The sequence below is a fragment of the Anopheles stephensi genome, chromosome 2, assembly GCF_013141755.1.
Source record: "Anopheles stephensi strain Indian chromosome 2, UCI_ANSTEP_V1.0, whole genome shotgun sequence".
NCBI classification, from domain to species: domain Eukaryota; kingdom Metazoa; phylum Arthropoda; class Insecta; order Diptera; family Culicidae; genus Anopheles; species Anopheles stephensi.
Genome location: NC_050202.1, coordinates 79,790,155 through 79,803,908, shown reverse-complemented (window position 1 = coordinate 79,803,908; position 13,754 = coordinate 79,790,155). Strand labels below are relative to the sequence as shown.

The following is a 13,754-nucleotide window of genomic DNA, read 5'->3' as shown; positions in this document are numbered from 1 at the left end:
TGATTGTGCCCAGGTAACAAAGTTGCCAATGGATTTTCGTCGCTTTTTTCCCATTTTTTTTTCTATTGGCAGACACAAACTTCAGTATCGACGATCGACAATGGTATGGGATCTATCCGGATATTACTTTCTTGCATCTGGATAAATTAGTTGAACAACAAAACAATTTGTGTGTTTAAGAATAACATAATTATTGCCTATTTCCTTGTCTAGTTCATGGAATTAAAAATTAAATTTTGCCATAAGCAACATTCTCGTCCATCCGACGTTTGTTCACCCGTTGACAAACTGGTGTCATATTGTTGCAAAGTGAAATGTAAAATTTAATCAAGCCACAAACTTGAACATCACCGGTTCATCATAAAGGGACCTAAAATAATGCTGTATGCAGGTCTGGCTATGCAACCACGCGTAATTTTTTTGGGAAATCTAGCATCAACAAACCGAGGTTGTAGCGGCAAACGCGTTTGCAAGAATTAGTGTTTTCGTTTCGGTGTGGTTTTCATACAAATTAAATAAAAGATACACAGTAAACCAGCGAAACCATGAAACCCACAGGTAGACGAAGCGAGTTGTAAATAAGATCAAGGTCTAATTAGATGAAGCTATGATCTTAGCCCAATTAGTTTTCCTTTATTCATTCAAGAGCCGACGACCCAATTTGAGCAAAACTACAAAAGGTTTCGTGGAAAAAAGTGTTTTCCATGAACGAATTTTCTCGTTTGATGAAAACTCTTGTAAATTATGCACATAACGTCGATTTAACCGTCATTTTAAGAGACTATTAGTTTGATCGATCAAACCACGTGCGTTTCCTCGAATCGACGAAAGTGGGTTATGTTTTGATTCGACTCGCTCTATTATCCGGGCGCGGAACAGTTCGCGCCCAAACGTAACTGTCAAAAAGTCATCGTCGCACAATGGTCGGTCACAGCATCTTCTCGTCGGACTGCATTTTTTGCAATTCAAATTAGTCGCATATTTGCTTCGTTCTCCTCCAAATTTCACTCCAGGAATGTTGAAAAAGGTCAGCGCGTAATTTAATATTCAAATATCAATTATAACAAACACTTCGTTTTTCTCGTGCTGCGGCTTTTGGTAAATTTGCATCGCAGAGTACGTTATCGCTTTCACCTCCGTACCTTGGGGATGTTTCTGCAGGTCAAACTCTTCCCCGTAGCAATTACACTCGATGGTAAACTGTTCCAGGTCGAACTTTGTTATGACGAGCTTCTTGCAGATGAGGAACGGTTCCGCCGAAAAGAGAAACAATAGTTCATCGAGAAACCGGAACAACATGTTGTCCAAATCGTCCGTCGGCTCGGTAGTGATTTGATAGCATTTCTTAATGTCCACCGTCGGCAGCTCCGTCATGTAGCCAAACATTGCCATCCCGCACTGTTCGAACGCTTCCTGCAACGTTTCTCCCCAGGCATGCAACCTTGAAACGGGAGTAGTAGATTGCATATTTCATAATCGTTTCTGGTATTTTATCATACTCAGTACTTACTGCACGTCAGCCGTGTGGTCAAGATCTAAAAAACAAATCAGAAATCGGTATTAAACATACAGTAAATCTTGAGGTTGGATTTCGATACTCACATTCATATTTCACCTCTGGTAATGCATGTTCCGTGGTCTCCAGAGGAACTTCCATGTTAAGGCGCGGGAGCGTTCTAATAAATTGATCAAAACAATTAGTTTTTAATTAACACTTTTCGCACGGATAGCAGCAAAAAGGCTAAGTCATTCGTAAGTGATCGATGGTGGTATGGTAGTTGTGCTCAAATTTATGATGAAGATTTACACTGCCGCCAAGAAATGGTTGTATCCTTCTCGTTGGAACACGTGACGTATGAGTCATGTTTGCAAAAGGCTTGCTTTAACTGATGTTATGATATAGTACTCTTCACGCAAAACCACTCAAAAGTACCTGCGGCTAACTTTAATCCTTTATTCTTCAGAAAGGAAGGGTGTTTCCGATTCTTATCACCTTCTTCTTCTTCTTCGTCTGTGTGGTTATACTCTGGTCAACCTGATGAATCCAGCTTCCTGGGCCTTCACAAGGTAATCCGTAAGACTGAACCACGAAAAAAGAGACCGGCAACTAAGGCCATATGTCCCTTATCACCTTCACCGGTTCCACATTTTCTACACAAATCCAATGTTTACATTTTCTCCCACAATTGACAGCAATCGCCATCTGTCATCTATCCTGCAGTGACAGCAAACTGCAAGCAAAACAACAAACGCAACTTTCCTTTCGATTTCTCAAAACGCAAGATGTTGGCCCACAAAGGGCCCATAAACTTTTGTGATATCGTTTAGTGTCCCGTTGGCATTGCTCAGCATCCCGTGAAGCGAACCCCAAAACTATCCCACTGGTGCCGTGCGGTAAAGGATCCGCCAGCATGAAGAAACTCACCGGAACGTTTCGCAACACGCAATGGGATCCGTACCTGCTCATCACCCAGATCGTAGCGATGCAGGCCCTGCTGTACGTTAGCCTCGGGACGATCATGTACGTGATGGATTTTTTCGCCGAGGCTAACCACACACTGGACCACATATTTGAGTATCATGTAAGTAGCGTAGCGCTAGATCCGCACGGACCCAGGTCCTTTCTCTGACGCCTGTATCCATGTTGCCCGCAGGAAATACACGTAACCGATCTTGGTGGACGATTGGTTATCGTTGCCTTCATACTCAACTCCCTAGTCGGTGCCGGGCTGCTGTGGTTCATAGTGAGGCGGACGAAGCTGTGTTTGGATTTTAGCTTTACTTTCCATTTCACGCACCTGGTGATATGCTGGTGGTATAACGAGGCCTTCCCATCGACGATCGGCTGGTGGATGCTGAACGCCGTCTGCACCGCGCTCATGTGCGTGTGCAGCGAGTTTCTCTGCCTCAAAACGGAACTGAAGGAAATTCCCGTCGGGTACACGGCACTCAACCAGAAGGTTGATTTGTGAACGGCCGTGGCCGTGCCCGGACCAGGGCACGAAAGTGGTTTCCAGGAGTAGAGGAAAATGGTGCGCACGTTCCATAGGTAGGGTATTTTGACGCCATGGCTTCAGGGATGTATAGCAATCCGGGAGGAGTGTATGTGTGTGTGTGTGATTAGTGCTGTTCGATTTGTGTTGTGTACACTACTCAAGCTTTACAGGTAAAAACTAAAGGCTAAGAAGATTTTTAATTTATGTTGCGTACTAAAACAAACAATAAAGAAGGATATAAGCAAACGCATGGCGATGAACCTTTATTCAATTAGCAAGCGTCTAGAGCAAGTCTGGTGCAGATCGATACGAACCGACCGAAGTTCAGTCTTGTTTGATTCCGGTTCCCTAGAAACAGTCCAAGTTAAAACAAACCCTCCAAGAAGCACAGCGCACATGTGCTACCACAGCGCCCGTTCTTTTCCGCCTTGCGGGGAATGCAGAATTGATAGATACATCAAACCCGGTGTGGACTTTGAAACCGCACGTTTTGTTCACCCATTTAGCACATCCGATCGATGGACATCAACACGCTTTATAAAAGGCTAGACCACCGGCTACCGACCGAGTGGTACGCCCAGTCGGGAAGCTACTGTTGACGGTTCAATATTCAATCAGGGACGAGTCCCTCGGATCGATCGGATCAATAATAGCTGGCAGCTCCGAGCTCCGAAGTAGGTTACTAGACAAGCTGCCCGTACGGTAGAGTGTATGTGCGGTGGTGTATTCAAATACGGGTGTTTGTTTTCGAGTTTAGTAAATACGGTTTACTAGAAAAAACTCTCCCCAGATTACACGGTCTCTGGAGGAACATTCACACTACAACGGAATTTTTACAACCGCTTGGAATAGAAGAATTATTGCAATTCATTATCTTTATTTGCCTTTTTATTAATTAACTGCCCGCAACATCCGTGGTCGCTTCATTGGCGTCCCCTGTTTGCGTAGATATCCTCACCCGATAAAGAGACCGTTTGGCCGGCACGCTCTAATTGCTGTTCGAGCGTCGCCAGTTCGCACGCTGCTCTGAAGCACGCCTTGGAGTAGACACGTGCGTGATCATCGCGGTGGATTGTAACTGGATCGGGCCAGCACAGGATGAATTCTACCGAAGAGCTAATTTCCCAGCCGGGAGGCTCGATCGATTGCAGAAACTATCTGCCACCGTTGCGGGCCTACTATGCAGGTGAGTTTATGAGCGAACCATCTTGTCCTTTTTTGCGTGAACTAATGTGAACAACATTCCAGAGTATGCCATACCCTTGAGCTTATCGCTGGCAGCCGGCTGCATCGTCTGGCTGTGGGTGACGTACGTGTTTGCAGAAGTAATCAGACGCATTAAGCGACACACCGAGAAGGGCCAAGTGATGGTGCTAATCATTGCCAATACGGTGTATTTTGTAAGTCATGCGGCGATGATAAAAGCGTTCGCGGAGTGGCGGGAACAGCGTTGAGAGATTTGGTCTGACGTGCAGTGCTCTTGCATCTTTGCCTTGCAGACGGTGGTGACGTTCAATGTGGTGGCACTGGTGGTACCGCACGTTGCGGTCATCTGCGACATAGTCCCGTTTGTGGCGTTTTGCTGGTGTATTTTGGTGTTTTTTCGCTATCTGAAGGAATCGGTGGGAGGTGATACGGCCATCATTCAGCTGTACGAAACGAAAGCTATCGAACCGCCCCAGGTGTGCCCATGCTTTCGCTTCATCTATGACAAAAAGTGAGTTTTGTTTTTTTACTATTGGGGTGGTCGGAGATCCCAGTGTCGGAGGTGGATTGCACCAAAAAACAAATTCAAATTCTTTTTTTTAAGGAGGCAATTACGTGCTATACGATTCGGAATTATGCAGCTTCCTATTTACAACAGTGTTGTGGCCAGCATACAGCTACTTATTTTCTCCTATGATAAGGTAAAGGTGTGCGACAAGGCTCAGCGTGGCTCTAGCATTACAAACAAACTTTCTTGCGTGCTTTTTCAGGACTTATTTTACGATGTGTTTTACGTTATTTTACCATTCATAATCACATCGATCGTATTTTACGTTGGATCATCCGTTTCTTTCATCAAAACGGTTGCCCCACTTTATCCGGACAATCCGATCTTCGTAAGTAACGTTTAATCGAATGATTTGATTTTGTTTTTTGTTTCACGGTAATGGTAGAAATTTCGTTCAATTTACAGAAACGATTCTTTCTGCTGCAGTTGGTGCTAATCATCACCAAACCACAGATCATTGTCCTGGAGCTCATCTACAACCTGTCCACATTCGAATGTACTGAGGCTGGCGAGCCTAAAGTGTACATGAACAGTAAGTTTATATCATGCCCATTGAAAAGCAAGACACAAGTAACTAATCTGTACTTTTTTACATAAAATTTTTCACAGTTATTAAACAAATGGTAATACTGATCGAGGTGGGAATAGTGACCGTTTTTTCGTACAAATTCTACACCAGTCAGCAGCAACCGGCGGGCGAGAAGTCGTCGGGCGTAACTAATACGGGATATGAGGCATAGAACGGCGCGGAAAATTGTGGCTAGATGAGATGAGTGCATTTGATTACTTACCTGAATAGTGCGTACTTAATTTATAATTAAGCTGAGTAAGCAAAAATATTATAAGTAACATGGAAGAGAACTCAACTGCCCCCTAGAGAAATGGTCCAAATGAGAAGCAAACATAAAGAAAGTTTATGCAAGGTGGCAACTGCAAATAGCATTCTGTCGAGAGTTGTAAAGTGTGGAACAATTTAAACACCATTAAGCTGTGATGGAGTTCAAACAATCGATCGCGTTGCGAATGTACTTAGCATTAGACGCTAGCTTTCAGTGGTGGATGTGCTGTGATGGTACTCGTTACAGAACGGAAACACTCAACCAATGTGGGCAACTGAGGTAGAAACTGTACAAATTAGAGTTCAACATCTGTATCTAATAAATTTAATAAAAATTCCAAAAAAGGTGCTTAAAAACAGAAATAACATGACAAACATGTACATTTTCTATTACGTGAACAATTTGAGGAGCATCGTGGGAAACAGTTAACCGAAAAAAAAACACACACACAGAACGCATTCCCCTTTTACCATGCTGTCTGTGCCAAAGCGTGGTGGTTGGGCGCGCTAATGTTTGTTTGCAAACAAGCCGCGCGCAACCAGTGCAGCAATCCATCCGCACGCTCTCAACGTCGTATGAAACGTGGTAGAAAGACCAAATTACAAGCGCGCGCGCGCTGAGAAGCTATAAACAGTTGCGAGCGTGAGGAGAGCGAATGCACTAATGCTTCTGGATTTCTCAACGCCAACCCTGTCATGCTTCTTTGGTGGGGTTGCGCGCGTAGTAGCATCGGCAGCACCGAGACGGGCACGGCGGGCTCACGGGGTTGTGCGATCGACCCACACGGGATCGGTGGAGTTGAGCAGCGGTTTAGTTGTTGTTGAGTTCGCACCCGATCCGGTCCGGTGTATTGCGATTCCGCGTCGATGCCACACAGATTTGCTCGGCATCAGTGCGTTTCGTAGGCATCAGCCGTCCTCGGGGAAGCATTATTGGCCGGACAGTATTTTTTTGGTTAGTGTTTTCCACCTTTTACCAATTAGCGTAGCGAGTTGGAGAGTGTACCATTTACCAGGAGGCTCAATATCCAAATAATACGGAAGCCACCCCAACGCGCGTGTGACTTTACAGCAGCAGGATAAAACGTGCCGATGACATAACTGTGAGCTAGAGACGCGTATCTTAGCAACCACTAACCTGTAACCAAAGTAACGAGCGTTAGCGTGTGCAGTGCCTCGGTTTCACACCGTTACCAGCCGAGTGTCTGCAGAGTGTGGGGTTCGGATGCTGTGGTGAAGAAGAGTGGTGCCTTGGCGTGTGACAACAGTGAGTGTACATTTGTCTAAGCGTGTGGTAGCGATACACGATACGCTAGTGAGAAAGTAAGTTTTCCAGTTTCAATATGACTGGAAAATGCAAGTTTTCACAGATCTGCCCCAGCATGGTGTAGAAAGTGCATTACACTGGGTCGAAGTACAAGCAGTGTTTGCGTTCTACCGGACGAGTGGCGCGCCAGCTGACCCACACCAAACTGGCTCTGTGCCTTTGTTGAGTAACCAGCGGTGGAGAGCGGATTATTCGGTGGCCGTTTTTCCCCTACCAGCCGCCATTTATGGCGAAGATCGGGGTGTATTAGATGCAACGCGATTGAGCGAGCGAATGGAGCGATTATAGACCCGGCGATGCTTGAAACCGGCTCACAATTAATTCGTTGACCGGATAACGTACTGGAGTTCAGGGATAAATTATGCAACTGGTTGAAGCTACCGTGAGTGTACACCAAACATAAATGTGTGCCTTGAACGCTCGAGAACAGCACAAGACAGTTCGAAGTGTAGGCCGCCTGTGTGCGGCACCACTACTCCAAGGACGGAGTGACACATGTAATTTGATCCTGTTCGATTAGATAAATAGCTTTCGAATGATTGATTGGAAACAAGCAGGCAACAGAGTGATAAAGTTCAGCATGACCAGCCCCCCATCAGGGCTTGGGTAATGGATATACTATTACACCTGCTCTACCGACAGAGCGAAGGAAAATGTATTTTCACGTTGGCATGAAATCGTATCAAACGGTTTTATGTCATTTTCCTTTCATTTCACCATCTAACGAAGTCGACTTGGACAAACGGCAGCAACAGACCTGCGTGATTCCTGGCGTGTTTTCTATTTTTTCGCAACGGTCTTACGACAGACGAAAACAGATGAAACGACACGAAACAAAAACCTTACAAAAGTAACCCACCTCAACCGACACTAATCTCGGGCGCGATTCGTTTCAAGGCTGCCCCAAAACAGAGTAAAAGCCGTCTCTCTAACGTCGTTCACATTAGTAGCACCGAAAAAGTGTGTTTCTTCGGCAGAGTTAGCCCAACATGGCGGCGGCACTGTCGTCCTCCTTCGTCACACACACGCACAGAAGACATGGCGATCACTCTCTGCGCTGAAGTACAGCAACGCAGCAGAGAAGACGAACGCTAGGGTAGCAATAAAGTAACACTTTGCCAACATCCACAGCGCACGAACGTTCCGGAGTTGCGAGTACCTACGCGGACGGCCTTAGAGCAGAAGACAGGGCTGTGTAGAGCACAGAACTGCCTGCTAAATGTGCGCCAATGCAACGATATTAATTTATGCACACTCGATTACCAGCTCCCTCCCTTCAGCGGTATGCTCAAGAACGAGCGCGGTCGAAGGTTGCCGTACCGCCGTTAGACGGCCATTACCGGTCCGTGACCGTCCGATGATGCTCCGATTTGTCATTCAACACAGTCACTACCGATTGGGCGAGCGATCGAGTTTCAGTGCGAATCATTGAGGATCGTATGTCCCAGAAGTACGTCGCTCCCGAATGTTAACCTTGACTTCGAAGGCATCGAAAAATATGCACCCCGTGCCGGAGATGGAGACGTGACCGGTCGTTACGCAAGGGGGGCGCGTTATACCAACTCCGGCCGCACTAAACCTTGCTAATGAGCGGTGCACAACCAGGCCTAGGGTCTCTCTGTTCGATCTCTTCAGATGTTGGGTTCGCTTTTCTTCAGCGCTACAAGCGGAACGTTAAAAGGGGGTTTTAAGAGAGAAGAAAGTGCAACTTACGATACTAAGAAAACCACCCATTAAAAGGCTCATCGGGTCTGGGTCACTTGTTTGCGCATGACCTTTAGTCGTGCAATAAATATCAACGCGTTAATGAATGGGTTCGAGAAAATTATTTCAATGCTAATGGGAATTTCCATTTTATCTTATTTTTATCTACAGCGTAGAAAGAATAAGAAACTGGAAACTTAATGGCAACGAGCTCTTCTAAGGATATTGGGTTAAAACCTGCTTATCAGAAAGTTCCCCGGTGACTAAAATAAGCCTGTTGAATGTAGAATCGATAGATTGACAAACATGAAAAAATGAATAAGGAACTGGCGCGAAACGATGAGCGCATAAATGTATCCCCTCCATGCTCCTTCTCCGTAACCTCTCCGCTTGCAACATTCGACTTGAAGGTCGTTCCGTTTCAACCCCCTCCAAGCCCAGGTGGTGGGAAACACGCTCAACCCACCAAAAAACCGGTACCTCACAACAAAGGAAACCGCGTGGCATCTTTGTCCACACAGTTGCGAGCAGCGTTCATTGATAATGACCTCTTGGTTGGAGGACTCTCCACGTCTTCTTTTTTTTTGGGATTGCATATTGCTCCCGAATAATTTCAATGATCGCTTCACAAGGTGTGAACACAGGTGCATATCCTTAAATTGCTAACTTTTTTTTTGTAATAAAAAATGATGTTCACACGCAGCGATTTGAAACAAGCCCACGTTCAATGGGCATATGGCAGCGATGAACGAATTGTTGCTAAACCATTTGCTTTGCACATACATTATGATTGTTTTCTCGCTATGGTAGAATGAGCAGCGCTAATTTGTAGCCGGCAGTAAGGTGGTGCAATTAGTATCATGCTTCACAGCTTTTTGTTGAAGAAATCATTGAAGTTCAGTTGTCTTAAAAATATTGCTTTCAGTGAAAAACATATTCTATGTAACTGTTGAACAATTGTACCTTCTATTCGTGAAGCACTGGATCAGATCCCATCTAGACCGCCTCCCCGTACGCAAGCCTGGCTATCCAGCTGCGGGTGAAATCAAGTCACAGAAAGCCAGAAAAGGGCAGGCCGAGACCTTTCGAGGTTGCAGTGCCAGGGAAGAAGGAAAAAGATTCGTGAAACAAGTTTGCCGTTTGTTACGAGGGAGCGAAGCAAATATGGGCTTAATTGTATGTCTAACGGCTGTGGGATCATCGCCAGTCACTTCACTTCCCCAGGACTCAACCCAAAAGTGATCATTTTTGTGGGTCGCATTTCTACCGAATCTTTTGTGCTGGATTTCATGTCAATATCGTACAGTTTCAGACATGAAATATAGCTGTTCACAATTGGCAAACATTAATACGTTTTTTTCTTTTTTACCAAAACAAGATGATCGTAAAACTCTGTTGCCATTCACACATCCAATCCGCTAATGCATTATGATCCGCTTGGCAAAGATGATGTGTGATGGACAGAGATCACATCTTCAATATCCGCACAACGCAAACCAATCAAAAACTGAAATTCCCATCCGTCGACGAAGTGCGGGTTGGGTGGTTTGATTAAAATTAATAGCTCTATACGAGAGAGCCTGTTCTTCCAACGCCATCCAGCCTACGTCACGCTACGTTACGATCACGTGGAAGGGCAGCTAATGCATGCGCGTATGGTGATGGAGAGTGGAAAGTGTAGCTATAAATATAGAAAAATATCTTAATGGACGATGAACAATAAACACTGTTCTACCAATAAACAACTGATCGTTCTAATGGATGTTCTTACACCTTCGCTTGCCAGACGACGGTTTGATCGCACTGTGCAAAATGGAGAGCAACGAGTCGATGGTTACTGATGTCCTTACGGAAGAAAATCTTACCGTCACGGAACGCGATTGCACCAACGAGCTGCCAACCGTACAGGAATATCTCGATGGTAAGCACTTCGCAATGCCTCCAAAAGTAACTTCAACAAGCGCTTCAAAACGCATTTTTTGTACATCCATTTTTGTTTCAAACAGGCATAACTCTCCCACTGGCGATAATTATCGCTACCACTGTACTGCTAAGTATTGCGACCTTTAGTGTGTTCTTCAAGAATGCCTACCACATCCTGCATCGAACGCCCAAACAGTTCAAAACTAAATCGATCCTGTTGCTGACAATTTATCCGGTAGGAATAATGGCAATGCAAAGTTCATCCCCACATGTTATTAAACATTCTCTTACCTACATTCTAGCTCGTAACGCTGTTCGGTGTGGTGTCCATCTCCGTGCCGCGTGCCTTCTTCCTGTGCGACACGGTCATGCACGTTTACTTCATGATCTGTGCGTACGTTTTCTTCAGGTTAGTACTGTCGATTGAAGGCGATATTCCACAGCCATTCAGAAAATGATCTGCCAGTAATTAAATCTAATAGTAATACATGATTTTTTACCCTACCCACAGCTTGTGCATGCAGTATGTCGACGGGGAAGATGCGCTCATTAAATCGACCGACTCGCAAACCTTTTCCCTTCGCACACCGCCGCTGTGCTGTTTTGTGCCGCTGTTCAAACGAGCCCCCGTAACAAAGTGAGTCATTATACGGAGATTAATTTGCGGAGTTGCATCGTCTCCTATCATTTTATGCTGATGAACACGTCATTTGCCCATCATTTCATCTCCTCCTGTACGCTTGCTTGTTTGCAGGAATCGATTACGCTTTGTGCGTATGCTTATCATGCAGCTGCCGGTCGTTCAAACCGCTCTCTTTCTGGCTTTAAATGTCGTATTTGTGGAGGATTATGTAAGTACGAGACCGGTGAGGCTGTCGCGCTTAGTGATCTGACCAAATGATACACACCCGATGACCTGCTCTTTACAGCCCAACTTCAACCGCATCATCCTGTACTTTGTGCCATTGATCGTCATCTCTATACTGCTCGGTGTGTGGGGATTGAACATTCTCGTGCGAATGCTTGCCCCACTCTATTCGGACCTTAAGTTGATGGTTTGTGATGGTTCAGCTTATAACGCAGCAAAATAGCAGATTTCTAATGCACCTGCTCTCTCTCTCTCCCTCTGATGTTCTTTTCCAGGGCAAATATTTTGTGTTGCAAGCAGTGCTCATACTTTGCCGGATACAGCCGCTCGTCATAGCGGGTATCGTGAGCAGCAGCATTTCCGAATGTGTCTTTCCCATCACGCTGCAGGTGCAGAAAAATGGTCAGTTGCATTTCCAATCATACCACACACCACATTACTTAGTGTCTTTTCCTACTTTTTTCTCTCCAACTAGCAATATTTCAACTGTGTTTGAGCTTTGAAATGATGGTACTATCCTGTTGGGCGTCTCTGCTTTACAAATCACCCTCCATTATCGGTCCCGGATAAGCACACGAAGGGCAACGGGCAACATTTGAATCTGGTTCCTTGCGACAAACAAGAATAGCATACACGGCTACCTATCGGCTGATGTAAAATTATCTGTGTTTTAATGTTTATGTGTGATACCAAACCCATCCCCATCGTACCCGGCAAGCGGAATCAGAACCGGGGAAGGATGCTAGTTGGCAGAAACACACTTAGCCATTCTTGCCCCTACATCTTTCCCAGTGGTTCGCTTAGTGTTCGGCGGGCTATGAAACGATGTGTATTATTTCGGTGGAAATCTTACAGAAAGAGCTAAATAGAGTGAGTAGTATTTCAAACCAACCATCCACAGTTTTTACTTCCTTCCGCAAAGAGCAGTTCATGATGACAAATAGAACATGTTGCAAAACCATCGTACCTGTGCGAAGTGCCTTAACTTAGATTTCGTTATCACTATCGTCCTCATCGACCGCCTCCTGGCCAGCACGGTTTGCTGCGGCGTACACCTCCGCCGGTACCGTCTTGTGGATGCCCTTCGAATCCTGACACACCCAACTCAGCTCCAGCTTGAAGTCTTTGTCCTTCAGTTCATCGTGCACCTGGTAGATGCTGTGAGGCAAGAAAACGGGCAGCGTTACATGGCGACTTTTTTTTATCACAGATGACAATACGGATTCATCACGGACAATCTACTTACATTTTGCCAGCCGTAAGCACGAGGTCTCTGACAGACATGTCGGAAAGTTTCAGCTTTTCTATTTCCGTTTTGGCCGTCTGTTTGGCCTTACCCACAGCGCAACCAAAGTATCCCTGGGAACGATTAAGGTAAGGGTTAACAATTCGATTGCCTTCCAACGATGGCATTTGCGTAGGATTGGGGCACTCACGCAAGACACTCCGGACGGATCAATCATGTACATTTCGGACCCCTTTTCTTCCGACCATGACGCTAGAATGACGCTCACTCCGAATGGTCGCACGGCACTGTACAGCGTGTATGCGTGGAAGTAGCTCGACAAACGATCGTTCAGTTGTTTGAGCGGAATGGGACGATTGTTTTGCTGTCGGTAACTGGCCGCTTCCTGGCGAGCAATGTCCACCACAGCTCTGCCATCGGTGATCATTCCACTGATAGCCTACGGTGCAGGGGAGACAGCCAAAAAAAAAACACGATCAACAATCTAAACAGACATACTATGGCAACCATTTTTGTCTGCTTACCATTCCGATGGACGTATCGATGGTAAAGATTCTGGTGCCGCAGTCCGGCTCGTACAGTTTGCTCGTGATCAGTTTCTCTACGGCCAGCACAACACCATCCTTGCCCCGCAGACCAATAACCGTGCCACTATTCTCGACCGCCTTTGCCGCGTACTCAATCTGGAACACGCGTCCATCGGGGGAGAACTGTGACGCGGACAGGTCGTACTGAAAGACAGAACCGAAAACCAGCGTAAATGGAACCGGGAAACAATTCTGATGATTCTTGCCCGAAATGAAAACAGAAAACAGCGCCATAACCTCAAACCAAAAACACATACGAGCTTTTAAAACAGTTAAAAGCCGCTGAATTCATCGCATTTACTTACACCGGTGCCAATCGAACTCATTTTTGCTGAAAATAAAACTGATCACACGCAACCACTACGAGAAATGGGAAATTAACAATCGCTTGCCGGATGAAACAGCAGAAATTTACGTTCGCGAGCGATGAGAAACAAATTCACTTTGACAGTTCCGCAATGCGAGAGAGCTTCTTTCACGCACGCATGACA

The 13,754-nt window shown here is 45.6% G+C and overlaps 5 protein-coding genes across 8 annotated transcripts; 3 read left to right on the top strand and 2 right to left on the bottom strand.

The window, feature by feature from the left end:
* Positions 1–996: 996 nt before the first annotated feature.
* On the bottom strand, positions 997–2,157 carry LOC118505473 (protein archease-like). Of its 2 annotated transcripts, none has more exons than XM_036041286.1 (4): positions 1,934–2,157; positions 1,603–1,676; positions 1,511–1,535; positions 997–1,441 (listed from the first exon to the last, which is right to left on the bottom strand). In XM_036041286.1, the coding sequence occupies exons 2-4, from the start codon at positions 1,655–1,657 to the stop codon at positions 1,048–1,050; spliced, it is 474 nt and encodes a 157-aa protein (XP_035897179.1). In that variant the 5' UTR covers positions 1,658–1,676; positions 1,934–2,157; the 3' UTR covers positions 997–1,047. The 2 variants fall into 2 exon arrangements, with proteins under 2 accessions (XP_035897179.1, XP_035897180.1); XM_036041287.1 differs by having other exon boundaries at positions 1,994–2,141.
* An 18-nt stretch (positions 2,158–2,175) lies between these two features.
* On the top strand, positions 2,176–3,246 carry LOC118505472 (protein SYS1 homolog). The gene is made up of 2 exons (XM_036041285.1): positions 2,176–2,582; positions 2,655–3,246. The coding sequence occupies exons 1-2, from the start codon at positions 2,412–2,414 to the stop codon at positions 2,970–2,972; spliced, it is 489 nt and encodes a 162-aa protein (XP_035897178.1). The 5' UTR covers positions 2,176–2,411; the 3' UTR covers positions 2,973–3,246.
* A 154-nt stretch (positions 3,247–3,400) lies between these two features.
* LOC118505470 lies at positions 3,401–5,990 on the top strand. Of its 2 annotated transcripts, XM_036041283.1 has the most exons (8): positions 3,401–3,670; positions 3,945–4,182; positions 4,245–4,396; positions 4,496–4,713; positions 4,807–4,903; positions 4,973–5,098; positions 5,176–5,302; positions 5,380–5,990. In XM_036041283.1, exons 2-8 carry the CDS (start codon positions 4,095–4,097, stop codon positions 5,508–5,510), a joined length of 939 nt encoding a protein of 312 aa, XP_035897176.1. In that variant the 5' UTR covers positions 3,401–3,670; positions 3,945–4,094; the 3' UTR covers positions 5,511–5,990. The 2 variants fall into 2 exon arrangements, with proteins under 2 accessions (XP_035897176.1, XP_035897174.1); XM_036041281.1 differs by lacking the exon at positions 3,401–3,670 and having other exon boundaries at positions 3,692–4,182.
* A 341-nt stretch (positions 5,991–6,331) lies between these two features.
* Positions 6,332–12,324, top strand: LOC118505469 (organic solute transporter alpha-like protein). Of its 2 annotated transcripts, none has more exons than XM_036041279.1 (9): positions 6,332–6,563; positions 10,426–10,560; positions 10,646–10,797; positions 10,865–10,971; positions 11,074–11,199; positions 11,317–11,413; positions 11,492–11,617; positions 11,706–11,832; positions 11,906–12,324. In XM_036041279.1, exons 2-9 carry the CDS (start codon positions 10,452–10,454, stop codon positions 11,998–12,000), a joined length of 939 nt encoding a protein of 312 aa, XP_035897172.1. In that variant the 5' UTR covers positions 6,332–6,563; positions 10,426–10,451; the 3' UTR covers positions 12,001–12,324. The 2 variants fall into 2 exon arrangements, with proteins under 2 accessions (XP_035897172.1, XP_035897173.1); XM_036041280.1 differs by lacking the exon at positions 6,332–6,563 and adding an exon at positions 6,599–6,875.
* Positions 12,306–13,726, bottom strand: LOC118505471 (proteasome subunit alpha type-3). The gene is made up of 5 exons (XM_036041284.1): positions 13,569–13,726; positions 13,201–13,407; positions 12,867–13,115; positions 12,677–12,789; positions 12,306–12,588 (listed from the first exon to the last, which is right to left on the bottom strand). Exons 1-5 carry the CDS (start codon positions 13,587–13,589, stop codon positions 12,417–12,419), a joined length of 762 nt encoding a protein of 253 aa, XP_035897177.1. The 5' UTR covers positions 13,590–13,726; the 3' UTR covers positions 12,306–12,416.
* Between the last annotated feature and the right edge of the window lie 28 nt (positions 13,727–13,754).